Genomic DNA, 27,761 nt, shown 5'->3' on the forward strand with positions numbered 1-27,761 from the left:
TAAAACCAATAATAATTTTTATTTATTTTTTTGTCCTGCAGAGGTGCCACCACCACCAAACTGTGAAGGCAACCAAACCACTCAAGCCAGCAAAACCAGGGGGAAGCATATGCATCATGTGAGCTCCCATCTCCAGCAGGTGGTGGCCCCCACTCTTGGATTTTAATCTCTGTAGAAAGTGCAGGCTTCCAGGAGTTCTGTGGGCGCAAAGCAGAGAGGTAGGACAGTTAAAATCTACCTGTATTTATTTTCTGTTGAGTGAATTAACAGTTAAGCCTGATAAAAAGGTACTCAGACCTGTTGCCCTGCTCTTCTGATGGGTGGACATGGCCATTCCCCCAGTGGCCTCCTCCTCCTCCCTGCACAGCCCCTGTACCTACACTGGGCCCCACACCAAGGATGGTGACATGATTTCCCTGCCCCACATCATCCCCCACCTTGTGTCTTATGAACGGGGCTCCCACACCTGAGTCCATGTGGCTGGAAGGAACCTAGGAGGACTCCTCTCTGACCTCTTTAGTCAGGTGAGAAACTAACATAAGGAGATGCGCTAAGCACCCAGCACGTGTCGGCTTCCATGCTAGGGGCTGGGGATGGAGCAGGGTCCAGCAGAGTCAGAGTCTCCTCCATCACGAATGATACAGGTTAGGTAAATATAACTGGGGTGCTCACAACAGTGGCCATTGACAAGCATGTTCCTTACACTAGAATTATGTGGACAGCTCTTAAAATGCAGAAGCCCTGAACCTGGCATAGACTTGCTGAATCAATATCTTAAGGACCGTGGCTCATGGACCTGGGCTCTGTAGCCGAAGAATACTCGCCTATAGCTACACGGTATTCTCCCACGTCTTCCAAATGATTCCACGTGATGAAATGATGTCTAACGTAGCTATGGTGCAAAGGTGTGTTTCACCGTCTTCTAACTCTTAGAAAACTGATGTCCTAGATGAGTTCAGGCACACCTCATTTTATTGTGTTTCCCTTTATTGCACTTCACAGATATTGTGTTTCTTTCTTTTTTTTTTTTTTTAACAAATTGATGGTTTGTGGCAGCCGTGTGTCCAGTAAGTCTATTGGCACCATTTTTCCAATAGCATTTGCTCACTTCATTGTCTCTGTGTCACATTTTGGTAATTCTTTAAATAGTTCAGGCTTTTTCATTATTATTATGGTGATCTGTGATCAGTGATCTTTGATGTTACTGTTTTTAAACTGTTTTGGGGCCCCACCAGCCATGCCCATTAAGACAGCAAACTTAATCGATAAATGTTGTGTGTGTTTTGGCTGCTCCACCAACACAACAGTATTGAAATTAAGCCAGTGAATAGCCCTACAGTGGCCTCTAAGCATTCAAGTGAAGGGAAGAGTTACACAACTCTCACTTTAAATCAAAAGCTAGAAATGATTAAGCTCAGTGACGAAGGCATGTCGAAAACCAAGATACGCCTCTTGTGCCAAACAGTTAGCCAAGTTATGAATGCAAAGGAAAAGTTCTTAAAGGAAATTAAAAATACTACTCCAGTGAACACAGAAATGATAAGAAAGTGAAACAGCCTTATAGCTGATATGGAGAAAGTTTTAGTGGTCTGGATAAAAGATGAAACCAGCCATAACATTCCTTTAAGCCAAAGCCTAATCCACAGCAAGGCCTGAACTCTCTTCACTTCTGTGAAGGCCGAGAGAGGCGAGGAAGCTGCAGAAGAAAAGTTTGCAGAGGTTGGTTCATGAGGTTTAAGGAGAGAAGCCGTCTCCATAACGTAAAAGTGCGAGGGGAAGTAACGGACGCTGATACAGAAGCCGCAGCAAGTTCTCCGGAAGACCTCGCTAAGGTAGTCAGCGAAGGTGGCTACACTAAATGACAGATTTTCAATGTAGGTGAAACAGCCTTTTGTGGAAGGAGACGCCATCTAGGACTTTCATAGCTAGAGAGGAGGAGTCAGTGCCTGGCTTCAAAGCTTCAAAGGACAGGCTGACACTCCTGTTAGGGGCTAACGCAGCTGGTGACTTGAAGATGACGCCAATGCCCATTTAGCGTTCTGAGAGTCCTACAGCCCTTAAGAATTATGCTCAGTCTACTCTGTGTGTGCTCTAGAAATGGAAGAACAAAGCCTGGATGACAGCACATCTGTTTAAAACACGGTTTAGTGATATTTTAAGCCCACTTTTGAGACCTGCTGCTCAGAAAGAAAGATTCCTTCCAAAATATGACTGCTCCCTGACAGTGCACCTGGTCACCCAAGAGCTCTGATGGAGAGGGACGGCGAGATTCATGCTGTTGCAGTGACGGCAACACAGCACCCGTTCTGCGGTCCATGGATCAAGGAGTCATTCTGACTTTCAAGTCTTATTATTTAAGAAATACATTTCATAAAGCTATAGCTGCTATAGATAATGATTCCTCTGATGGATGTGGGCAAAGTCAACGGAAAAGCTTATGGAAAGGCTTCCTCATTCTTGACACCATTAAGGACATTTTGATTCATGGGAGAGGTCGGAATATCAACATGAACAGGTTTGGAAGAAGTTGATTCCAACCCTCATAGATGACTTTGAGGGGTTCAAAACTCCAGGGGAGGAAGTAACTGCAGATGTGGTAGAAACAGCAAGAGGACTAGAATTAGAAGAGAAGCCTGAAGATGTGACTGTCTTGCTGCAATCTCATGATAGAATTTTAATGGATGAGGAGTTGCTGCTTATAGATGAGCAGAGAGAGTGGTTTCTTGAGATGGAGTCTACTCCTGGTGAAGATGCTGTGAAGACTGTCGAAATGACAACAAAGGGTTTAGAATATTACGTAAACCTGTTTGATAAAGCAGCAGCAGGGCTTGAGAAGACTGACCTCAATTTTGAAAGAAGTTCTACTGTGGCTAAAATGCTATCACACAGCAACACATGCTACAGAGAAATGGTTCATGAAAGGAACAGTCAACTGACGTGGCAAACTTCATTGTTGTCTTATTTTAAGAAATTGCCACAGCCACTCCAGCCTTAGGCAACCACCCCCCTGATCCTTTAGCAGCCATGAACATGGAAGCAAAACCCTCCACCAGCAAAAAGATTATGACTCGCTAAAGGCTCAGATGATAGTTAACATTTTTTAGCAATAAAGAATTTTTAACTAAGATACGTACATTGTTAGACATTGTTTAGACATAATGCCATTGCACACTTTTTGTGTAGTGCAAACATAACTTTTACATGCGCTGGGAAACCAAAAACTTCATGTGACTTGTTTTATCGCAGTGTTCTGAAACAGAACCCACACAATCTCTGAGGTATGCCTGTAGTGTGTAGGACAACTTTAGAGTTACCAGAACCGATCATTGTTCGAGCTCTCAAGAGCAGCGCCATGTAAAAGAACCCTCTGCGATGCTGCGAATGTTCTCTTTGGTCTCCTACATAGAGCCACATGTATCTGTGGAACACTTAAATAATGGCTGATGTGACAGAGGAACTAAATTTAAAATTTTGTTTAATATTAATTAGTATAAATTTAGCCCCATGCAGCTAGAGGCTACCATTTCGAACAGTGCAGCTCTGTATAAAAAGGAGTTTAGAGAGAGCCATTAGCATAGATGCATCACTCTCTTCCTTTCTTTAGGAATAGCATGGAATTCTGCATGTCCAAGCATTTCACTGCCTCAGTGCCCTCAGCCATGTCCCCTTAACCATCTGGGCATACGAGTAGCCTTTCATTCACACTGGGATTGCATTGTTCCCTCATTATTTCTCTTGTCCATTGGTCATCTCCTGGTGACTACAGCCCACTCCTCCTTTTGTGTCCAGCACCCATAACCCCGACTGTGTTTGCTTTGCAGGTTCCCCATGCTGTTCCTTCTACTCACTTGATTTTGAACATTGTTTCAGGTTAGACACAGCCGTGACATATGCATGTCCTAAGTAGGATTCATATGTTGTTTTGTCCGGAAGTGTAGCCAAACATTTGGTGTCATCTCTGAACAGAAGGTCCTTGGTTTCTGACTGGAACATACAAAAACTGCCCGAGCAGTCATTTCCATTTTTTCCAAATACAAGCTGTCAAATGGACAGAAAGCACATGAGGACCTGTGACAAAGAGCTGCTGGGAGCACAAGGATGGGCTGGAGGAGGAGGCTAAAGGAGCTGGGAACCAGCCCTGGGAAGAAAGGGAGGCTGCAAAGGATGTCCCAGGATCTCCCCACATCCCTCACCTGGCATTCACACAATTATGGACCCCAAATCCATGCTTCCATGAGGCCCCAGAGTCCTCTGTGGGGTCTATCCTGGCCCCATCTCCCTTCCCCACTTCATTGGCAATGGCCTTGGAGACTGCTTCCAGGAAATGAGAGGACAAAAACGTGTCCCCTTTAAGTGTTATTATCAAAGAAGATATTAAATATAAGCCACCCAGTGAGGGCTGGTACAGGTAGCTGCTGAAAGTTCATGTTTGACTGCATCTTTGATCCTGTCTTGATAAGAGGCTTGACTCCTCTAGGCCTTCTAAGATTATAAGTGAAATAATAATTACAAAAAGTTTAGCATTCCGTCTAGAACCCAGGAAATGTTTATTAAATACTAATTATTAGTATCATTTACCTTAAGAGGACTCACAAAGGTATGCTATCTTAATCAAAAAAAGAAAAGAAAAGAAAACTGATGGTGGATCAGCAGGCAGGACGCTGTTGCTGAGGGTGGGTGGTGTTTGCGGGGGGAGGATGAGAACACACAGGCAGACCCCTCCCCAACAAGGCCAGCCCCGGTTGGTTGTTTCCCCAGAGGACAAGCTCCCTCAGGGTAGGGTTCCTGGGTTTTTCTGCCTGTTGGAATGGTTCTCAGTCTGCCTATGCAAGAGAAACACAGTCTACGTTTCATGACTCGTATCAAGAAGGGCTGGGAAACAGGACCAGTCACCTTCATTTAAAAAAAAAAAGGCAGAGGCGGGGGAATGTGAGGGTACCACAGAGCAAGGTCAGAGCCCAGCTGGAAGGGAGATGCTTAGACCCGGGAAATGTGCATTAGATGGTGTGTGGCCGTCGGTGAGCAGAAGATACAAGAGGAGCCAGGCCTGGGAGACCCAGTTCCACAATCCATGCCCTCCCAATTCTTGCCTTCCGAAAAAGAATGCTGGAATGTGGGCTGGCACTTGGCTGTGAACTCTCCCAAACAGTCCACACCCACCTGGGGAAGGAAGGGTTGGAGGCCCTGGCCGGTCCATACCTGCTGTCTGAGTAGCTCATCGCGAACACAAGCTGCCTTATCTTCCCGTGAGACCACAGCATGATGTGGGGCTTTGGCCAGGTGGCAGCTCTCAGCCTCGTTCACAGACTTCCTGGTGCCGTCAGTGCACAACAGCTGAAAATTCTCTGGCTTCAGGTCTTTTGCCCACGCGTCAGTGTTCCTTCCTGGGTACAGAAAAGGTGGGTCAGCGACAGCTTTGATCAAGGCACCCTCAGGGCAGGGATGTGACCAACACACTGGCATGTGGAGGGCCTGGACCCAGTAGCCAGCAGAGGTTACAGTGATGTGGAGAGGCAGAGATTTGCCAGGAATTCCCAGCAACCATGCCTTCCAATCTGCCCACCTAGCTGGGGAGAGTGAGCCACATTCTGTGGATGATGTTCAAAAAGATCTTCATTTCTACTAAATCCCAAAGCATTTGGACCTCATGCTCCAGCATAGGAAGACTGTGACCCTCTAAGCAGGTTGACAATCTCTGTGCTATACCATCAGGCACTAGCAAGCAAAAGAACTCTCCCCAGATGCCCCTTTGGAAGGTGGATCAGTGTTTGAAACCGGGCTCCTTTATACTAGCTCTGCGTGCAATGCACGCATGCCCCTGTGTGTACAGGTCCATATTCCTGTTCTCAGCCCTCTGCTTCATTGTTTCTGTATTCTCTCTAAAAAAGAGAATCTCACCCATTCTCAGGGTTTAAGCTCCTTCCTCCTGAGGCAATTCTCAAATAAGTTTTCCCAATTCGTGCTTCTCTCCTAAAATGCAGGATTGTGGTCTTTTTCTTAATTTAGTTTTTATTTAATTTTTTCATTTACTTGAGCAACTAATACATGAATTAGCTATCACAAAATTTTAAACTTATTTATATACAAGGTAAAAAACACCCCTTTTTCTATACTCTCAAGTGGACACTTTCGGTTTGAATAGAAAACTCCAAACTCTCTCCCCACCAGCAATTGCACACATCTTTTGCTCACCTTCTAATATTTCTCCTTTCCTTTCTTACTAGTCCCTCTACCTCAACACCTTCCAATGAAATCCAGCCTGATTCTCTCCAAACCCATTCTATTCTACTTAGCAATTTAAGCATTTATTCAATACTATGTTCTCAGCCCTCTGCAAGACACAGTCTTATTGGAGGTGAAATAGCACGCATACCAAGAGGAAAAAATGCAGGGCACAGATCATAACATTTTATATTTTTTATTTGTGACACACTCTAAATGCTATGGGAGCTGGGGAGTGAGCCCAATGAGAGCACGTTAACCTGGGAAAGGTAGCTGGAGAAGGCAAGGTTTCAGGTGTGTCCTGTAACATGCATAGGGTTGAGAGGAGAAAGGAATGCTTTTCTGTGGGAGAATGGCGGGTTCTAGCAAGATGCAGGGACCAGTAGGTGCCTGGTATTTCTAATGGGTGGGAGAGAGCAGCCCACTGGGACAGAGTCTTGGGCAGCTGGGCTGAACACGCCCAGGCCCTGCACGCCCTGAGTGTGGGATGGAGTATAGCATTTAGGTGGGAAGCAAAGTGGATCTTTGGGGACTTATGAATGGAAATCAGTGTTAATGCATCAGCCTGAAATAGGATAATTAGGAAAAATAAGAAGGGAAATGATTCAGTCTGGGTTAAGAGCAGTGGGCATCTGGAAGGGCATGATAAAAAATGTTCTTTCCAATAACAATAATGCTTGTTTATTGTGGCTTATTTGTAAAATGCTATAGTTGAAGGAAGAAAACTTTGAAACCCTTATAATCCCACAGCATTCACTTTCAACATTGGTGCCTTTCTTCTGGTCTCTTTTCTAGACCCTCGTATAATATGCAGACACATATCTACGTAATTAGATCATACAGTCCACATGCCTTTGTATCCTGACTCTTCCATATCACAACATACCATAGGATTTAATGAAGACATATTCTGAAGAAACAAAAACATACTAACTGAGAGACTAATCTAGGCTTGACTGGCAGGGCGTATATTGAAGCCCTTCCATAGGAGCAGAGGCTGTGTGAAGAGGACTGGGTTTTGAGAGAAGGGTGAGGAGTTTGGATTCCTACAAGTTGAGGTTGCAATGCCAGTGTACTTTGTACATAAAAATGATCCCAGGGGCAAATAGAGATCCTATTCAGAAGGGTACAAGAAGAAATCAGGGGGTGGCAAAGAACCAGTCTGGGGTAACACTCAGGTAGCCCGAAAAAGGACAGCCCTTAAAGGAAAAGGCAAAAATAACAGGAGGGAAGAAAGAAAAATTAGCCAAACCAATATTCCTTCAAGTGTGTACTTAGCAACTTCTGTGTACCACATACTGTGGCTGGTGATGGAATATAAGAGGAGGGGAAAAGGACTCCAAGCGTCCCTGTAGCCAGTTTATTACAGAAGGTGATGAATTCGACATTAAAAGCAGTGTGGACAGAGGATTCTGTTGTGGGATGGGGTGTGCCATCTGGGAAGGCTTCTTGGAGGAGTTGGTCCTGCAGTAGTTCATTCGAAATGAGGTTGGGTAAAGGGCATGAGGAAGGGAGGGAAGTAATAACCACCTGGACTCTAGGGGGTGCTATAAGCAGCTAGTGATACAGAGTGGACAGATGGGAATGCTCATTCTTACCAACATTTCAAAAAGTTTTTGTCGTGTTTGTTAATGTCATAGCCATCTAATATTCACATATTCACCCGCTAGTTTAGTACCCACTGAAGGTCCTTGCTTGAATCAGTTATTACTATATTGGTTGCCAAATAGTAGTTGTTTTAGCTTCATAATTATTTCTACATCTAGAATTAGCATTCTGTCATAAGGAAGATCTTTCCCTTCATACTCATTTGTTTAATCAGGATGGACTCATGTGTTCTTATTTTATTCAATGGGTTATTCTTTCTTACAACTATTTCTTTTAATGCTCAAAATGTCCCAGATTTGGTCAGTGGAGGGCCTTTAGAATGGTCCTGTGCTCTGACATGTCCCATCTCTCTGAGCGCTTCAGCATCATGTTCTGGGTTCACTGTATACTTTTCCTGCCCCTGTCCCAGAATCAGCTTTTTTCCAGGGGTCCCTGGTTCCTTCTATTGGAGAATGGTTCTAGAAGCCAAGGTCTTAGGTGCTCATTCCTACAGGGGTGCCACTGTCTGTGTGTTTTTTTTTTCAGTGGACCTGTAGTATATTTAAATATATATTGGGCCTGGAAATACAGACAATAGTTATAAAGGACCTTTGGGGGATAATTCACAAAATTTGAATAGGGACTATGGACATGACGAGTATTTAATCCATGTTAGTATAAATTTCCTATCGTGGTCATTGTGATGTGGGTATGTAAGAGAAAGCCCTCATTCTTAGGAAATGTGCCCTGAAGTATTTAGGGGAAAGGAGGCACAGGGCCTGCACCTGTGGGAAGGCTCCTGGGAGGGGAGTCAGAGCCACTGGGAACCCCATGGTTCTTGCCACTCTGCCTTCCCAGGAGAACGCTTTTCTCCTCACTGAACAGACAGATTGAGAATCAGAGCTCTGGACCCTGACAAAGTCCATAACACTTCCACAAAGTCATCTTGAACACAAGCGAACCAGTGACCCTGATTTACGGGAACAAAGGGTTGTGCACGTACCATCTGTGTTCTGCATGACAGTCTGGTCCTTCACAAAGGCCACGTCTCCCTTCTCAACCAGACACCTGCAGGGTCCCAGACAGGGAGAGAGAAGAAAAGAGGTCAGAGACACCTCTGTCATTCAGGAAGGTCACCTTATAGAACCAGCACTGGCCATCTGGTAGCAACTGTGACTCCCACTTTATCACTAATTCTTACATATTATGGATGTAAGTAACAAAGAAAAAGGAAACAACACCTCTAGTAGGCTTTGCAGTTATACAGTCTCAGTTCTACACACTAAATTCTAAATTCTGGCACAGTTTCTCCAACAGAGCTGCATCCATTTCCTTGCATCAGCACAGACATTAGGAGGGCAGTCTTCCAGCAAGGTGATTCCTTATTCACAGTCTACTTGCAAAATTGGAAACTTGTGGACTGTGAATTGTATTTACTCTAACTCACAAGGTGGTTCTAACTGGAAAATTGGGGTAATCTTTGCTTTTTCCTTCCCTAGTGAGAAGTTTGGTTATAATACCACCATCATCGTGAAGTTGATGGATTCATGAACTGCTACGTGACACAGGCCTGAGTCAGAAAGGGTAGGTAAAAAGTAATACGGTCATAAGGTGCACTGGTGTCTCTTTAAAAAATGATAAAGACTCCATGAGACAGAGGTGCTACTCAGAATGTAAAAATCACGTACTTTATTTTTGCATATTTCCGTGGTTCCCCCAGAGGTGCACAGAAGAGCATGAGTCCGACGGTTGACTCCTATGTTTGTTCAACTACAGTAAGGTTTCCTCACTTTGGCACTTAGTGACATTTGGGGCCAGATAATTCTTTATTGTAGGGTGCTGTCCTTTGCATGCAGAATGTTGAGCCGCCTTTACTAATTAGATGCCAGTATCACCCCCAACCCTATTGATAAAAACATCTCCAGGCACTGCCAAATGTCCCCTGAGGGACCAATCGCCCCCTGTTGGGAACTTCTCATCTGCACCATATTGCCACTCTTTGCTGTCTATGACCGACAGGTCCAGAGACAGTGTCCTGAGGGACCTGGATGCCACTTCACACAGGTCTCTACACACGTCTGTAAATGTGGCACCATAACAGGAAGGACTAACAGGCTGGGAACGTAAGAATCTCACCTGAGTTCCTCAAAAGGAATCTTGTCAGGGCTGAGGTTATTATTATATTTGCATGAAGGTTATAAGACTCACCTGAAAGCCCCTGTATAGCCGTAGTATCGCTCATGGTTGTTGGGAAGACACTCCTTTCCCGGAGACGTTTCGGAGCCGATACACAGAGCACAGAGGCTGGAGTTTTTCTGAGACCCAGGGGCACAGCCTGAACTGAAAAATTTATCTGTGCAGGAGAATGAGATGGAGTCAGCTCTTCCTGACTCAATAGGAGTGGCCTTTTTTTTTTTTTTTTTTTAACACATCACAGGTGGGTATGGCCCAGGATAGGTAGAACATACTTATCCTGTGACCTGCCACCAACTCAGGACCTGCCAGTCTGTAGGCTTTAAAAGGAAACTTGATTGAGATTGGGAATGGTTAGTGACCATCACAGTTCAGGGGGCGGGGATCCCACGGGCCTCCCAATAGTCTCGTCACTTGTCTAAAGAGAGAAGTGATGGAAATGAGATGGAAGACGACCTGCAAAGGGTAAAATTGGAGGTCTCGCTCCCTGAGCTTGTGCCGCTTGCTTTCAGGCGTTTCTTCCCTCTGCTGTTTATTAGAAGAGTCTTTAACAGGACTTAGAACTCCAAGTGCAAGAAAGTGCTGAGGGATTTTACTCCCAGTTCACCGGCTCTCCCGTGGCTGAATAACTGCCGGGAAGCTCAGGAGAGCAGAGCGGGTGCCCTTGCGGGTGGGCCACAGAACTGCTGAATGTCGACCCAGCCACACTGTACTTCCTGGCAAACTGATGTCGCAGAACACATCAGTATAGAAGTGCGGTCTCATCTCCAAATCCCTCCCCTCCACCAGCACACACACGGGACTTCCCTGGTGCGTAGCGGTCTTTAGAGGCCTCTCCTTTTAAAGTAGCTCAGGAAGTTAAAGTGCATAAGAACCATAAGAAAACATGTCCATAGTGAACTTACATGCAGATTTTTAGGGGGTAGAACTAAGCTCATAACTGAAGATAATCAGAGGACACACAATAAACTGATTTCCATGCCTTTGAAGGGGCCTAGTTGCTGAGCAGTCATTCGGTGAGACTGCCAAGATCTTAAAGAGACCCCAGGATCCCTCCCACCACCTAGAAAGTCTCGTAGCAAGGCTTGTAGCTGTCCAGCCAGGGTTTCTTAGTAACAAAGATCAAGTTGGTTTTTGCCTTTTTGTTCTTCCATTAATTTTTTACTAGAGATATAATTGACATGTAACATTATATTAGTTTCAGGTGTACAACATGATTCGCTATTGCAAATATATTGTGAAATGATCACCACAATAGGTGTAGTTAACATACATCACCTTACAGAGTTAAAAATTTTTTTTTCTTGTGGCTAGGACTTCCAAAATTAGGTTGAATAAAAGTGGCAAAAGCGGGCATCCTTGTCTTGTTCCTGATCGTAGAGGAAATGCTTTCAGCTTTTCACTGTTGGATACGTTAGCTGTGGGTCTGTCATATGTGGCCCTTATTATGTCGAGGTGTGTTCCTCTGTACTCAGTTTCTGCAGGGGTTTTTATCATAAATGGATGTTGAATTTTACTGAAAGCTTTTTTCCTGCATTTATTGAGATGATCACTTGATTTTATTCTTCATTTTGTTAATGTGATGTATCACATAAAAAATTGTTTTCTTGTGATGAGAGCTTTTAAGACCTACTCTCTTAGCAACTTTCAAAAATGCAGTATGGCATAATTAACTATAGTCACCATGCTGTACATTACATCTTCATGACTTACTTATTCTATAACTGAAGCTCATACCTTTTGAGCACCTTCACCCACTTTGCCCACCCCCAACTCATGCCTCTGGCAACTACCAATGTGCTCTCTGTGTCTATGAGCTCAGGTTGTTTGAGTTTGTTGTTTGTTTGTTTAGATTCCACATATAAATGAGAACATACAGTATTTGTCTTTCTCTGTCTGACTTATTTCGCTTAGCATAGTGCCTTCAAGGTCCATCCACTTGCCATTGTTGCAAGTGGCAAGGTTTCTTTCTTTTTTATGGCTCAATAATATTCTATTGTATGTATATATAAACCACAATTTATCCATTCATTCATGATGGGCACTTAGGTTCTTTCTGTATCACAGCTATTATAAATAATGCTGCAGTGAAGATGTGGGTGCATATATCTTTTCAAGTTAGTATTTTTGTTTTCTTCCAATAAATACCGAGAAGTGAAATTGTTGGATCATATGGTAATTCTATTTTTAACTTTTTGATCAAAAATCTAGTTTTATTTGGGGCAGAAACATGCCCAAATAAAAGATGACATTTCCCAGCCTCTTTTACATCTAAATGTGACTATATATCCCATTTGGGGGCAGTGAGAAGTTAGCTGAAGTAATTGGGTTTGAGTTCCTGAATGGCTGCTTTAATAAGGTGGCATATACTTCAAGTGCCCTTCCTCCTTGTTCCTTGAGGTTGCCTGTCATGAATGTAATGGCAACCATGGGTGACCTTGAAGACAGAGGCATCATGCTCAGAATGGTGGAGAAGGAAGAGAAAGGAGCCTGGGTTTCTAATGACAGTATCAGCCAGGAACTGCTCATCTCTGGTCTTTTGTATGAGAGAGAGAGAAGTAGATGTATATTGACTTAAGTTGTTGCATGCAACTGAGAAGAACCATTCCGATCCAGCTCCTCAGCCCTACCATTACTTTTAGATATTTCCTTGAAGTTCACTAAACCAACTGTATTACCATAGAACCAGGGCCACAGCATTTTGTACCGTACCGCACTCTTCCCTGAAATCTTTCCACCTGGTCCTGACCACAGTGCCCTCTCAGAGCTCACTCACCAAAGTCACAGTGGTTAATCATGTTGTAGAGCAGGCCCATGGGTATGTTCCAGCCAGCAGTTCTGTCCACTCCGGTGTGGCAGGACTTCCTGCCTCGCAGATTGTTCCAGTTGAGATCATCACCTGATGATGACTTAACCACAGCCACGGCAAGATACCCTACAAGGAAGACACCAAAAAAGGGAGTGTTAACATGACTGGAGCCTCCAGGGTGTCCGTCTACAATCAAAGCCTGCCACCTCCCTATGGAGCATAGTTATCCCAAATCATTCCTTCTCTCTTTGAAAGGGTCTTCCCAACAACTGACTGAGGGGAATTACAAGTCATTCCAGGAGGTGGAGATGAATCTGAACTGGAAAAACACAATAGTAAGAATACATTATCATCAGAGCATTGGCTGGTGTATAGCCCTTCCCCAAATGCATGAAGCTACTGACCTTATAAACCAGCAACTCACCCTCCACTGTGGAGCAGCAGAGGAATGGATACTCAAGAGTACGTTCTATGCATTAACAATTGTTAGGAAAGAGTAGTAAATGAGCGATAAACTGTAAGGATATTCTGGCCAGATGTTTTGTGCTAAGGAGAATATAAGTTTACACCAGAATAAATATGCTAAGTGAAACCTGTCAAAGTCAAGTTAGCTGCCATCTTTAACAGCAAATACATGCTGGTCTTTAAAACTGGGAATAGAAAGAATGTCAACTCATGATTTCAGTTTTCCAATTTAATTAATTCAGGAAATTGTTTCCAACAGAAAAGATGCAAGTTTTATTGTCCATGGAATAAGAATGGTTCTAGTTTTAACTAAAGAGCTTGGTTCCTAGTGTGCTGGAGAGAGGCTGGGAGGTTGTAGCTGGGAAAAGTGATGAGGACAGACTTGCACACAAATGGCTGGAAATGACCGGCAGGGACTTGAGCACGGGCCCCAGGGCCCACCTTGATAAGATTTCCTGTCTTGCTCCTGCCACACCTACCAGATCTACCCCTAGCCAGAGCCCTGGGTGAGAGCCGGGTTGGCCTGGGTTCCTGGGCCTTCCGCCTGGCTGGGAGGCTGGGCAATTTCATGCCCCTAAACATCTGCCTGTGTGAGCCACTCTCGTCAGCCCTGCCAGGCACATATAAGCAAGGCTCCTTGGCTGGTGCTAACTCTCAGCTAAAACTTTGCAGGCCTCATGCAATGTGAGACAGTCGGGAGTGGTGGGGAGGGCCTGAATTTGCTTGCTGGATGTCGGAGTCTAGATAGCTTGTAATCTCTCTGAGCTGTTGGTCCTCTTATGCATTCTTAGAGGATACAAGAGCTACCTTATAGGATTAAATGAGAAATCCTGTGTGCAAGTCATGGGAAGTGTAGAAGAGCAATCCTCATTGCTAGTTACCCTTCTCCCATGATTCTTTTGCATTCTGAAAATTGGCTTCTTATGTACTTTTGATTTAAATGTAAACTTCTCTTACCCTTTCCCAAAAGCAATGGGAATTTTTCTTAAACTCATGAGGTTACCAACCCCAACTCACCTTTCTCTGGTGTGCTTTTACAAGCTTCGCCAGAAGTGTCTGGAGAGGAGAAAAGGAAGAAGTCATTAAACACTCATTTGTAGATTGGAAATCGTCTTTCCCATGTGCAGTTGAGAATAAACAGAGCCAGGAGAACTATCTACATAACAGCAGTTCCCAAAAGGTCCAGGCTGTCTTTTTCAAGTTCACTTTAGCTTATTGGAATTAGCCCCAAATTGCACATTTCAAGTTTTTTGCTCTATCTGTCCCATGGCCACAGAGATCCCTGCTGACTATACTTGAATCCATGCACCAGGGCAACATGAGATGTATGAGTTTGGGAAGCAAGAAGACCTGCCAGGAATCCCAGCTGAGAATCCAGCTGTCCTCGGAATAGGGGTCACTTTTAGCTAGAACTTCCTGGTGCAAAGCCTCCAGCTCCCTTGTGGAAGGTACAGTAGAAGAGACCATCCCTCAAGATACTTGTGGGGACTAGCCGTGAGGGAGCCCAGAGCCTAGGAAGTGGGAGATGCTCAGTCAGCAAGAGCTTTATGGCCCATGTGGTATGAATCTGGCTGTGATTTTCCATCTCCTCTCTCCATGGCCCAGAGGCAATGAAACTCTGAGATGCGCCCCCTCCACGTACAGTAGTTCTCCGCCAGGACAGGTACCAGACCACATTTGCCCGCTATGTAGACAAAGCCTCCATCCAAGGTCATGGCATCAGCTTCTCCTTTCTGCAAAGACACAGCACATCACAGCAGGTGAAGAGAGACCAGCTTCTGTCCCACATGCCCTGCCAACTGTTTCCTTGAAGCCACCTTGGCCAACACTGGATGTGAAGGCCCTGGGAGACAGAAGGTGCTAGTACCGGACCCCCGAAGGATCAGTCAGGCACCTCCAACATAGAAAATAAAAGGTACTCTCATTTTCATCCAAACCATGATGAACTAATGATCAACTCTGGGTGCTTAGTTTCTTCAGGAGCAAAGACCACATTTAGTCCCCCTGTCCTCTCATAGGACGCACTGTCCCAGAGACTCTCACAACACCTTTGTGACACCAAGAATTCTCATTTGTAAGGCAGATGCGTGGAGTCACGGACTCTGAGCTGTGTCTGCAGTATAGAGTGCCTCCTGATGGGGGCTCCAGCCCCGAATCTTGGCCACATTGGCTGAGTGCTTTTACAGAGCTTGGTCAATACAAGATCTTCAATGAATGAGTCAAATAAACTTATATGATTTAATAGAGCTAATAAGCCCCAAATTTCAGAGATGCTTAAATTCAGCAAGACTGCCAAGCTTCCCATTGGGCCTGAAAATACACTTTTGAGGAAATGTGGCAAACTGTTCGAGCAAAATGTGTTAAGTGGGCAAAAACATGCAAGTATGATTCATAATAGCAAAAAGATGGGACCAAACTTGATGCTCAATAGCAAGGAAATGACTCAACAATTTACAGCACATTCATACTCTGAAATAGATGTCAACATTAAGACATTGTATTTTCAAAGAATGGTTTGTGATAAGAGAAAAGCTCCCTAGGTAACATTAGGTGAGAAAAGGGTAGTAAGTTGTATATGATGTGATCCTCCTGTTAACAGGATCTCCTCTGATAAGACGGTCATGATTCATTTTTATGTATTTTCTTCTTTATGCCCTTCAGTTATCTAAAAGCAAACATGGAATGCTCTTGTGAACAACAAAGCTAAACTTCTACCTGCTTGCACAGTAACACGACTCTGTCACCCTTGTCACAGCCCACGGTGGGTCTCGGCACACCCACACTGAGGTCCACCCTCCCTAAGCAGACATGCCTCAGATTGCCCTCTAACAGGGTTGTAACACCAGGAGGAAACAGAGCCTTAAGGAGCCCTTCAGATCCACCAGCTCAAAGGTCCTGAAGCTCCCGTGGGGCTGGGCACCCACAGTGAAGGCAATGTTCCTAGGAACCTGGCCTTTCGTATCATTCCCAGGAACACTCACTCAGCCTTGGGACAGGCAGGCAGCAGTGGCAAGGATGCTGCCCTGCGGAGGCAGGAGAGACGTACCATGATCTTGGCAATGCAATCTTCAGTGGTCTCTTCTGACTCACACTCTATATGCCCGCTACTGCTCACGCTCCATGCGTCACACTTGTTCCTCTCCATGTGACCCACTGCACACCATTTCACTTTCTTGCACCCATCCTTTGAGGTGTCCGGGACTAGAACATAAGGAAGAGAATCAGAGACGAGACCCCTCAGATATTGCCTGCTGGGCAGTATGAAGCTAACTGTCCTCATGAAAATGTTAGAATTTTTTTGGCAAAACAAACAGATCCCACTCAAGGAATTCATCTCTTAGAATCAAAGGCAATAACGGTTTCTTGGTTGGTTTCTTATCATTTTAAGTTAGCTTAAAGTTATTTTTTTCCAGCAGCCAGTACTCCTTCCAGCCCCGAGGCACTCGATCACTTCAGGCTGTTTTTTCCCCCTCTTCTTTTAGAAATAGCATTTAACCATCTGAGCCGTTGTTATATTTTTAGTCACTGTTTACTGTCTGTTCCCTGCAGGAGAACATGAGTGTGGCAGGGCAAGGGCCATGCCTGTCTTGTTCTCCATGGGCCGCTTGATGTTCGGGGCAGTGCCTGATTCATGGTCAGTGCAGTAAACATCTGCTGAATACATGGGCACCCACCCAACTTTTAGACTCAGCTCAAGAGACTTCTTCAGGGGAGCCTCACCTCAATTCCAGGATCTGTTTTCCTTTGTTTTGCACTCTTATAAAGCCATAATATTTTATTCTGGTTTTTTTTTTTTTCTGCTGAGGAAATCTCTCATATTTAATTGATCATTCAACAGAGTGACTATTCCTTGAACATCTGTCTTCCCTGCTGGTCTGAAAGTTCCATGACAGCAGAATCTAACAGATCTTGGTCTCATCATTGTATGCTCAGCACGTAGCACAGTGTATGGCTAGATGGTCAATAAATGTCTGTTGAATGAATGTTCAAATTCACCCCCAATTACTTAAAAAATTCAGGAGTAGGATTGACCTGTCTAAAGCTCCAGCTTCACCATGGCACATATTGACCATAATACTGGCTGCAGACGTGCAAGTTTGTAGCAGTTTCATCCTATTTGACTTACTTTGTGCCAGGTTAATTGGCTTCTCAAGGTAGGATAGGGTGGCCCTGATTTATACGAGGGAAAGTGCTGGTATCAATTCAAGTCATTTTAAGCATGAATTTCCCTTAATGCCCTCTGGTGCTGTCCAGGCCCATCTCATGATGACTAACGCCATTCAGCATCCATCTAACACTGGGCTGCACAGGCAAGGCAGATAAAGGATCATCGGGACAGGCATTCAGGACCTGGAAAGAGTATCGCTGGTCCCCACCCTTACCAGATTCCAAGCTCCTAGGGTCACATGATCCTTCCCAAATACTTACGTGTTTCTCCTCTTAGATTACGAATAGCAGTGACATATTCATATCCAAGGTACAGCTGGGAGTCCATCTTAGGGGGGATCTTTAAGAACCCATTGGCAGAGTCCTTAAACAGCAGGTCCTTTCCATGAGGGGAGCTGAAGAGCTGGAATTCCGTAGATTTATCTTTGCCAAAATGTTGCTGTTTGTAATAAAACACAGAACCAAATGACTACAGCAACATGGGAGGCCGCAATATGGCACTGAAGAAAATTTAAAAACCCAGGAAACCAAATGAAAACCGTGAAATTTTCAAAATGCCAGGAGAGAGAGCAGCTGGACCTGCTCTTTCCCACCCAGCACCTTCTCCATTCACAGCCCTCTTGAGCCACGTTAACACCTGATTTCCCTGAATGTGTTTCTGTGCTTGTCTCCCTGGCTGGATGAGAGCTCACTGAGCACAAGAAATGCATCTCCTTCGGAGGCTGACACCGTGTGGTTGCCACTTAGACCTCTGATGGGCAGATGGGAGGGCAGGGCGCGAGAAGGTCGGCTCAGCTCTGGCGTTCTGCTGCTCTAGAGGAGGAGAGCTGGCTGTGTGTGTTACTCCCTTGCAGTCAGGCTGAGGGACGTGGGAAGAGAGATCATTTCACTTCCATCGGGAGAGAAACGGAATAGAGCAATAAGGAGCATCTTCATGTCACTAGTCCAAAACGTAAGGGTCTGGCAGACCAGGCCGTAGGACCAGGCTCTGTGCAGCTCTGAGAGGAGGCCCTGCCGGGTGCTTTCATACAAGCAGGTGGTGTTCACTTCTATGTCCTGAACACAGAAGGACTTCTACAGTGGCAAGAAGGGAGTGAAGGAAGATGCTCCTAATCCAAGCAGGGTCTGCTAAGCAGGAAAGAGGACAGTGGATTCAATACCTGGGCCTGGTTGAGAAGCTCCCAGATCAAGTCCTCCTTGCCGCCCACGCTGCGGGCCACGACGGCGTGGGAAGGGACCTGCGCCAGGTGGCACTCCTTGTATTCGTCCACAGGCTTCCGGGTGTTGTCCCTGCAGAGCAGCTCATACTGGTCCCTGTCAGCCTTGTTAGCCAGGTTCTCTGGGGGACAGAAGCCCAGATGAGCTGACTGCAGGCAGAGCCATGAGCCCTTGTACCCTCCTCTCCCTTGCAACCCCACTGAATCCTAAACTGTGTGAGCTAAGAAGCCTTGAGTGAACACTGAGGGCCAGAAGGAAACTGACTTGCCAAAGATCCCACAGCCAGTTATAGGCCAAGAAGCTTCTGATGTGTTCAGGGTGACTGCCTATACCCCACAATAGGTTTCATCTCGGCAGGCTTACTACAGGCCAAGGTCAGCCAGACCTGCCCCCAACCCTTTGCTATTGCAACACTGACCAGGAGGAAGGATCCCTGTGTCCAGGAGGTTGAATGATGGAAAGAGGCCCAGGAGTCCACGGGAGCACCCCACAGGCACACACCTCTGCACAGGTAAACACCCCAGCAGTGATAAAGGTGGAGCACACTATGCTCATCTCTGACTACTGAACATTGAAAAGGAGGCAGAAAGAAAAGGAGGGCCCTCTGCTTGGGGGGGAACTCCAAATTCTTCCCCATCACGTACCCAGTACCGTTGAGTGCTTGACAAAGGCCACGTCCCCAGCACCGTCCATCAGACACCTGTGGGTAAGAGACTCATTAGGAGAGTTCCTGCAGGGCAAGCCCTTCTTCTCAGGCTTGAGGGTCTGACCCCACTGTCCAGCCCTGGGACAAGGGCAGAGCCTGTCCTCAGACCTGCAGCTGTGGAAGCACCATGGTGTCCTGCCATCCAGGGTACCACCAAATTGGGGGGATGAGCCCACAGGACCTGGAGGTCCTTCACCATGTGCCCCAAAGCATCAAAAAGGCATTGAATATACTGAAAAATGTTTTCAAACTTCCGGTGGAGGATACAGGCATAGGGTCTCCTGAAGGAGGAAAGGTGCCCTTGGCTTTCTATACAAGTTTAGGATATAACCAAGGGGAATGAGGGAGCAAGAAAGGAGCCACATCAGCTGCCTGCACAGGGGCAGTGAAGGCAGGCAGGAGAGAGGCCAGTGCATTGAGTGGGTTACACTGATGCAGTGGAAAGCAGAGGGTCTGTCACCAAAGAATGGTGTGGACACTAGGGCCATGCCTGTCACTTCAGGCTCTGCCTAGTCCACTGAGAGAACTCTCGGGAGACAGTAAGGGTCCCAGGAGAGGGGCTCCCTTTTCAATGTCATAGGAAGGGAGTACGCGCTGGCCTGTAGGGAGCCCCAGCCTGAGGACACCGGACACTTAGGAGCCCAGATGGAGCAGGAGTTGGTCCCACTCACTTGAAGGCCCCCGAGTAGCCGAAGTACGGTTCGTGGTTGGAGCAGGCGCACTTGTCTGTTCCTTTCCCCGCACACAGTTGACACAGTTTGGGGAAGGCTGTCCGATCCGCACAGGGGACACAGCTGGCCGCAAAGAAACTGGACGCTGCTGCTCAACGTGGAGAAACAGAGGCACAGAGCATGAGCCAGCCTGGCCAGAAGCAATTACAGCCCCTGGCCCAGACTTGCGAGGGAATAGAGCAAGACCCAAACAAAACCAGCACCCCCAGACCCAGTTCGCCCTTGTGAGTGTTCACGCTTCAAGATCAAGGATTTCCAAAAAGGGATGAGTTAACCTCTGCCCTCCCAACCCCTTCCCCAGAACCAGGCCTGTGCCTGCCACCAACCAAGGCCTTTCTCAGGTCACTGTCAGCCCCCTTCCCTGCCTTATCCGACTGGAACAACTCAGAGAGAGGTCTCCTCAGGGAGCCCGAGAGATTAGGGGACCTGCCTGGAGAGGTGCAGGCCAAGTTCATGGCCAGAAGATAGGATAGCCACCAGAGAAAGCTCCAGCAGAATGGGAAACACATCAGCCACAGACAGGAAAGCACCCCAGGGAAGTGGACAGAGGGGCCCAGCAACCTTGGCCCTGATTGCAGCCCTCCATCCGGCCTGATGCCCTTCCCCCACCTCCCCACTCCTCAGGACCACTTCTAGTGGGGTGTTGGGAGCTCTGAGAAAAAAGGACTCTTGTGACAGCCCCTAACGGCTGCCGGTGCAGCAGACCTGCCAGTTTAAAGCTAGTTAACCTCCCACCTCCACTCTCAGAGTCATCACACGTGACCACTGGATCGTCTCTGAGTGACCCCGGTGTAGCCCGTATGGGCATCTGGAGAAGAGATGCTTGCCGAGGGCACTCACCATCCTGCCCACTTACCTTTCTGAAGAGATTCCTGTGGCTCAGGCAGTTCCCAATAAAGTAAGCCCATGGGGATGTTCCACCCAGCGGACCTGCCAAGGCCTGTGTGGCAGGACTTCTTGCCTTGGAGCTGGTTCAGCTGGAGGTTACTGCCCTTCTTCACCACGGCCACAGAGTAATATTTGGTTTGTGGTTCTGCAAAGGCACAATGTGAATGAAAGACTCTCAAACTGGGCCCCAGGGAAGCATTGCTCATCACTACTGGGCTCCTGAGTAAGAAAGGGGAACCCAGGGATAACATTTATGGTGGGTTGGGTCGTAAAGAGGGAAGGATCAAAAAAACCTCCCTAGGCTTGTGGGGGAAAGAAAGGACCACAGAGGAGACATTGGTAATAACCCTTCAGGCAAACCCAGGAGCACGAAGGCCACGTACATGCACATCCCGATGCTTTTGCCTAGCCTCACATCCTGCAGGGAGTGTCTGCCTTACACCTACCAAGCCAAGCCCCCCAGGAGACTGGAACTGTGGCAGCAGAGGCCACATCATGGCTCTGTCTAAGTGTTCCTGTCCCCTGACAGAGGCCCAGGGACAGTTGGGTTGCTCTCAGAAGAGATGCAGGGCTGTCAGGGCACTGACTCTGTGGTCTCTCCTCTGATTGGGATTCTTGGCGGGCTCCTCTTTACAGCTCCAAGCCCCAATGGTTCAGCTCGGTGGCACACAACCTGCTCTGTTTCTCCAGAGAGCACACATTCTGGCCCAGGAGGTCCGCGTCATGAGCACCAGTCCTCAACCAGCCCAAAGACCCAGAGCCCTTGAGCTGTGCCTGTGGTGGTCGATGGGGTCCTTCATTTCCCATTCACTCCCCAGCGGGGGGAATCTCATCAGGATCTAATCCCCATTACCAGCCCAAGTGAGACAAGACTCGGCATCTACCAGGAGAGAGCAAAGATCACAGACGCCTTCCTCCACCCCCAGGGGGACTCACCATCTTTTGTCCCATAGAACTCTGCCACGACCGGCTTCAGGCTGTAGGGCTTCAGGCCGGCCTCGAACACCAAGCCCGCGTCCAGTGTCACAGCATCAGCTTCATCGTCCTGGAAGAGACCAGACCAGACTCCAGTGAAGCCCTTACGTCCGAGGAAGGCCTACTCATACTTGGGCACATGGGGGTGACTGGCGGGGCTCCCTGGATCTGGGGCCGAGACCTCACACAACACCGCGGGCTTCAGTTGACTCTCCCTCCCTGGTGAAGGGGATTTGGCCACCACATTTTTACTCCTCGTGCAGAGAGGAAGGAATGGCTCATTTTTCTCTTTTCGCTGGTGAGGAGTCCAGCTCTCAGCCCAGAAAACTACTGTGATTTTACAAGATTGACCCGAATTACAGAGGCTTTACCAGCAGGCCTCTTGGGGGAAACCTGCCCCCCGCCACCCAGCACCAGCCTGGGTGCAATGGCCAAGCACGACCGGCTCTGAGAGGCTGCAGTCAAGGTCTCGGTTCCTCCCCTTGGCCCTGCTCTTACGCAAGTTTACATTTCAAGCCAGGTGCTTTCCTTTGGTGACCTCCTTATCGTGGGCCTTCTGCTGAGGTCTTCCTAAGGTACCTCTGTCAAGACTGCCTTATGGCGGAAGGGAGCCTTGAAAACACTCTTCTCTACTCTGATTTAATACCCAGTACTTTTCCTTCCTGCCCTGGGTCCACATAACTGCAGGAGCCTTTTGTTCAGGGATTGCTGCTGTCTCTGGGTTTAACTTCTTTCTTATTTTCTGAACTGAGTGTTAAATGCTAATTATTACATCTATTATGGCTGATGGTTCATTTGATCAACTACTCAGACGCCACTGTCCAACTCAGCTGCATTTTACACATACAAAAATAGAGGCACAGAAAGTTTAAGTCACTTCCCCTGGCCACAGGGCTAGTAAGTCATGGAGCTGGGGTTTGAATCCAGGCAGTGTGGGTTTATTTCTTCCAATACACTGTTACTTGCTGGTTCTTTTGTTTTTGTTTTTAGTTTTTGCTTCTACTAATTCCCATCTTTAAACCAATAGTTCATTTGAAAGATTATAGATAATTTCCCACTATGTCTAGAATTTATCTTCTCTTAAAGTGGGAAAGCACTGTCTCCTTTTTTTAGCACTGTCTTTTATATAGGCACTTAATAACATATTTTAATTGCCTTTTTTCTTGCTTCGAGTATCTTTAATCAGAATGATTTTCTTGAAGCCTTTGCTGGTACTCCATAAATAGTTCTTACTGATTTAAATTACAAGGCAGAAACTATAGCTCCATGATTTGTGTCCTGTTACAGATAAGTAATAAAACAATACTATTTCTAAATGAAATAAAATAATAATGTAAGCCAAACAATATATTTGTCTAGCTGAAACTTTTCTTTCAATGGTTGAAATTGTTTTTGTTGTTTTGTTGTAATAAAGCATATAACATAAAATCTACCATTTAATAATTTTTAAGTGTACATTTCAGTGCCATTGAAAACATTCACAACTGGTGAAGGACTCTCTTATTCCACAACTAGACTCCGTATATGACAAAATCTTTGTGGCTTTCTTGATATCTCAAAAGGTAGGTGAAATCTCCAGAGGCTCTCCTCACCCACCCCAAAAGGAAATTAGTAAACAAACAAGAGCTTTTTCTAGAGCAGTGAGGTTGGGGCTTTCTTGGTCCAGACACCAGGAATCTGGGCAAGATTCACTGGGGCCTCAGGGGCTCCGGAACCAACAAGCCAAGTCCCAGCTCATGGGGTCCATGAGAGCAACAGGGGTTCCCAAGGGAACCCGAACCAGCAGGGAGGGGGAGGATTAAAATCACACGTGACCTCCCAGGTGCAGATAACCAAACCCACAAAGAGGCAGGCCACAATGCATGGACATCAACAGGAACAAGAGACTTGGGCCCTCAAGGATTGTGGAGGTTCGAATTGTCAGAAGCAACGAACAAGCGCTACAACGTGTGTACTTTATGTGCAAAGTGAAAGCTACAATCATGGAGATAAGCACAGAGAAGGAAATTATCAGGGACAAAAAGAAAAATTGTTTAAACTGGTGCTTCTAGAAGCAAAGCAATATAACTGTTGAAATAAAAAGTGAACGAATCAGCAACAAGTTGAGTAGACATGTTAAATTGAGAATTAGGGAACCGGAAGCGATATCTGAAGAATTTATCCTGAATGCTGCTAAAAAGAGGTGCAGAGACAGAAGCTATGAAAGAGGGGTTAAAAAATATGGAAGCTAGATTAAAGAAGGCCTAACATGTGTCTTCTTGGGATCCTAGCATTAAAAAAGAACTGAAGAAAGGGCAGTATTTAAAGAGATAATGCTGCAAATTTTCCAGGACCGATGAAAACCATAACTCCAAAGATCTAGGATATTCTGAGCAAGATAAGTACCAAGATTTCATAACTGGAAATATCATAGTGAATATATGGAGCATCCTAGACCAAGGGCATGAAATCTCAGAGTTATCCTGAGAGAAGATGATTGAAGGAATGACAGGTTAACACCAGACTTTTCAATGACTGCAATGAAAATCAGGACACAGTGGAATAATATTTTAAAACAGTATAAAAATGTCAAACTAAAATTATACATTCAGAAAAATTATCATTCAAGAATAAGGGGACGATTAAAGCATTTGCAGACAAAACAAACAAGCAAACAACAGAGAGAGTTTAACACCAAGAGACTGACTCTAAAATGGCACCAAAGGAACATATTTCAAGAAGAAAACATATTCCAGAAGGATGGTCTGAAATATAAGAAGAAATGGTAAACAGATCAAATGGCAAAAACGTTAGGTAAATCCAAATCTCCCTCTCTCTCTCTCCTCCCTCCCTCTTTCTGAATTTTTGGGTATGTACACACACACATATTTGTATAGTATTTATATATACTGTCTACAAATACATGAAATGTCTACATTCCAGGGTTAAGAAAAGATAGACATAAAATATCAAATAGTAATATCTAATCAGGGAAGAAGGAAGTCTGAGTTACTGTATTTCAGTTTTTTTATTGTTTCAGAAGGGGACTCAGGATTATTTTACTGTAAAATTTGTTAAGCTAAAATTATACAGTAAAAATTGAAAGGAAATCATTAAAGAATATAAATAAATCATTTAAGTTTACTACCAGTGGGGGAAAAGAGGAATAAAGGGAAAACAATCTAAATGAACACACACATGTACAAACTCAATTTTTAAAAATCAGAAAAGGAAAAATCAGAAATTAGGGGGCAAGCAGGACTAAGAGAAATGAAAAAGTAATATGGCAGAAATAAGTCAAAATTTATCAATGATAATGATTATTATTGGTCTAAATTTACCATGTAAAATAAATAAGATTGTCAGATTGCATTAATAAACAAAATCCAGCAATATACAGTTTTCAAAAGACACACCTGAAGGATAAACACATAGAAAGTCAAAAATAAAGGAATGGAAAAAGACTCAGTATTTACACAATGGAATACTACTCAGTCATAAAAAGAATAAAGTAATGCCATTTGCAGCAACATGGATAGATCTAGAGATCGTCATTCTAAGTGAAGTAAGTCAGAAAGAGAAAGAAAAATACCATATGATATCACTCATATGTGGAATCTAAAAAAAAGAAAAAGAAAAAAAGGACATTATGAACTCATCTACAAAACAGAAGCAGACTCACAGACATAGTAAACAATTTTATAGTTACTGGGAGAAAGGGGGTGGGAAGGGATAAATTTGGGAGTTTGAGATTTACAAATGTTAGCCACTATATATAGATTTTAAAGTTTCTGTTGTATAGCACAGGGAACTATGTTCAATATTTGTAATAACCTTTAATGAAAAAAAGATGAAAACGAATATATGTCTTTATACACGCATGACTAAGACATTGTGCTGTACACCAGAAATTGACACATTGTAACTGATGGTACTGCAATAAAAAAAAGGAAAAGAAAAAGATACAGAAGGAGAATACTAACCAAAATAGATTTGATGTAGTATGTTAGTATCAGAAAAATAGAGGTTAGTCAAAAAGCACTGACAGAAATAGTGATTATTTCATAATGATAAAATATCAAATTCACCAAGAATGATATGGATTAGTCTCTCATACACTGCTGGTGAGAGTGGAAATTGGAATAACTACATTGGATTTGCTTAAAACCCAAATACATTTGGCATTGTCTTAAAAGTAAAATACTCACATATCCCATGGCACAGAAAATCTGCTCCTACATCTATATTCAAGAAAAACTATTAATACTTGTGTCCCAGGAGATTTGTATAGAAATACTCCTCAAGCCCTGATTAGAAAAACAAAAAACTGGAAACAACCCGAATGCCTAATGACCCGAAAAGAAAAAATAAATTGTGGTACCCTAACACAATGGACTTTTGTAGAGCTCTCAAAATGAATGAACAATAGGGGTGAAATCTTAGCATAATATGTGGGGGGAGAAAAACAAGTATAAGAAGACAGCACATAGTAAAGTCATGTTTATAAAATATTTTAAGAAGCAAAACTATATGAACATTCACACATACCTATAAAAGTCTTGAAACTAAGATAAAAGGCAAGAAATTTTAAGGATTCTGTTTGCGCTGGATGGGGAAACACATAAGTAGTTGTAAGTAGGGCAAGGGCTTACATCACCCTGAGTGGTGCTGTTCCCACAGAATCCAGTGCGGCCACACAGCCGCCCTAGAAGTGAGCTATTGTTAATGACAAAGTTCCAAGAACCTCTAGTGGGTTTGTGGATAACATTGTTTCATATTATTAATATATTTAAAAACAAAGAGGGGCATGCATATACCAAAGCTGAAAGCATGTAATAAATCAAGAATTATAATTAACCCATGATAGTAACTGAGGTTCAGTTTTTTTGAAAAACCACGGAATAGTCCAGTTGTTTGTACCAAATCACTGAACCTTGAGTTAATCATGCTCCATTTGGCTGAGTAAACCTCTCCCACCTCATTCTTCCTTCCAGTCTCCTGCCGGCTCTGCTCTTGTCACCCTAGCCTCCCTACAGAAACCCAAACAAGCCCAGCTCTCCCCATGTCTCAGGCCCTTTGCACATGGTATGGTTCATCAGCTGGCATATTCTACCCATAGCCCTTGGCAGGCTTACCTGTGCTCATCCCTGGGGTTTCAGCTTCATTGCTCCCTCTCAGGGAGATTGTCCCTGACACCCAGGCCAAAGCAAGTTTCCTCTGAGAGTTTCTGTTTCTTTTCCTTTGTTGTCCATCACACAATTTGAAATTACATGTCTACTTATTTGCATGTTTTTCTTCTCTCCTGACTAGACTGTATGCTCCTCAAGAGTAAGGACCATGTGTGTTTAAATTCACCACTGCAGCCCCATTGCCCAGCACAGGGTCTGACACATATTCAGATGGGCAGGAACAATGCTGAAGGAGTGAAGAGTATTTGGAAAACCTAGAAATCAAAGGGATCAGCCATCATCTGCAGTCACGACGATGTATTCCTCTTCCCTGCGTGCATCATTCATCTATATCTTGCAATGCATCGAGAACTTCCAAAACAGTGTTACATGGTCATCTTGATAGTAAGTACTCTTGTTTTATTCTCTGAGTTCAGAGAACTTAGTGGCTCAAAATAGTCCCCTTTCAGAGTATGTTGGACTTTGCTTTACGACTCATCAAAGGTGGACCGATCCTATTTCCACTTCTGAAGTGATTTTATCAGCACTAGGAGTTGGCTGCTCCCCACGCCACCCCCTACCTGTGAGTACAGAATCACCTCAGGAGAAAGAGAAAGTATGGGTTTTCTTCCACTCTCCTTTAGGCAGCAGTG

At 45.0% G+C, this 27,761-nt stretch overlaps 1 protein-coding gene and 1 long non-coding RNA gene across 2 annotated transcripts in view; one reads left to right on the plus strand and one right to left on the minus strand.

The window, feature by feature from the left end:
- TF (transferrin) overlaps positions 1-27,761 on the minus strand; it is a 30,089-nt gene continuing 2,328 nt past the window's right edge. The window contains exons 3-17 of the mRNA XM_010947720.3: positions 21,923-22,031; positions 20,955-21,131; positions 20,039-20,186; positions 19,306-19,361; positions 18,604-18,782; positions 17,705-17,882; positions 16,323-16,477; positions 14,919-15,009; positions 14,294-14,332; positions 12,779-12,937; positions 10,018-10,162; positions 8,813-8,877; positions 5,200-5,384; positions 3,849-4,038; positions 1-197 (exon numbers count right to left, since the gene is read on the minus strand). Coding sequence (XP_010946022.1) covers positions 163-197; positions 3,849-4,038; positions 5,200-5,384; positions 8,813-8,877; positions 10,018-10,162; positions 12,779-12,937; positions 14,294-14,332; positions 14,919-15,009; positions 16,323-16,477; positions 17,705-17,882; positions 18,604-18,782; positions 19,306-19,361; positions 20,039-20,186; positions 20,955-21,131; positions 21,923-22,031 — 1,911 coding nt within the window. The 3' untranslated portion in view covers positions 1-162. The remainder of the gene's footprint in view (positions 198-3,848; positions 4,039-5,199; positions 5,385-8,812; positions 8,878-10,017; positions 10,163-12,778; positions 12,938-14,293; positions 14,333-14,918; positions 15,010-16,322; positions 16,478-17,704; positions 17,883-18,603; positions 18,783-19,305; positions 19,362-20,038; positions 20,187-20,954; positions 21,132-21,922; positions 22,032-27,761) is intronic.
- LOC123614746 (uncharacterized) lies at positions 88-27,761 on the plus strand. The gene is made up of 3 exons (XR_006722216.2): positions 88-218; positions 9,309-9,393; positions 27,251-27,761. It is a non-coding gene; the product is annotated as an uncharacterized LOC123614746 (long non-coding RNA).

This window comes from Camelus bactrianus, chromosome 1 (assembly GCF_048773025.1).
Source record: "Camelus bactrianus isolate YW-2024 breed Bactrian camel chromosome 1, ASM4877302v1, whole genome shotgun sequence".
NCBI lineage: Eukaryota > Metazoa > Chordata > Mammalia > Artiodactyla > Camelidae > Camelus > Camelus bactrianus.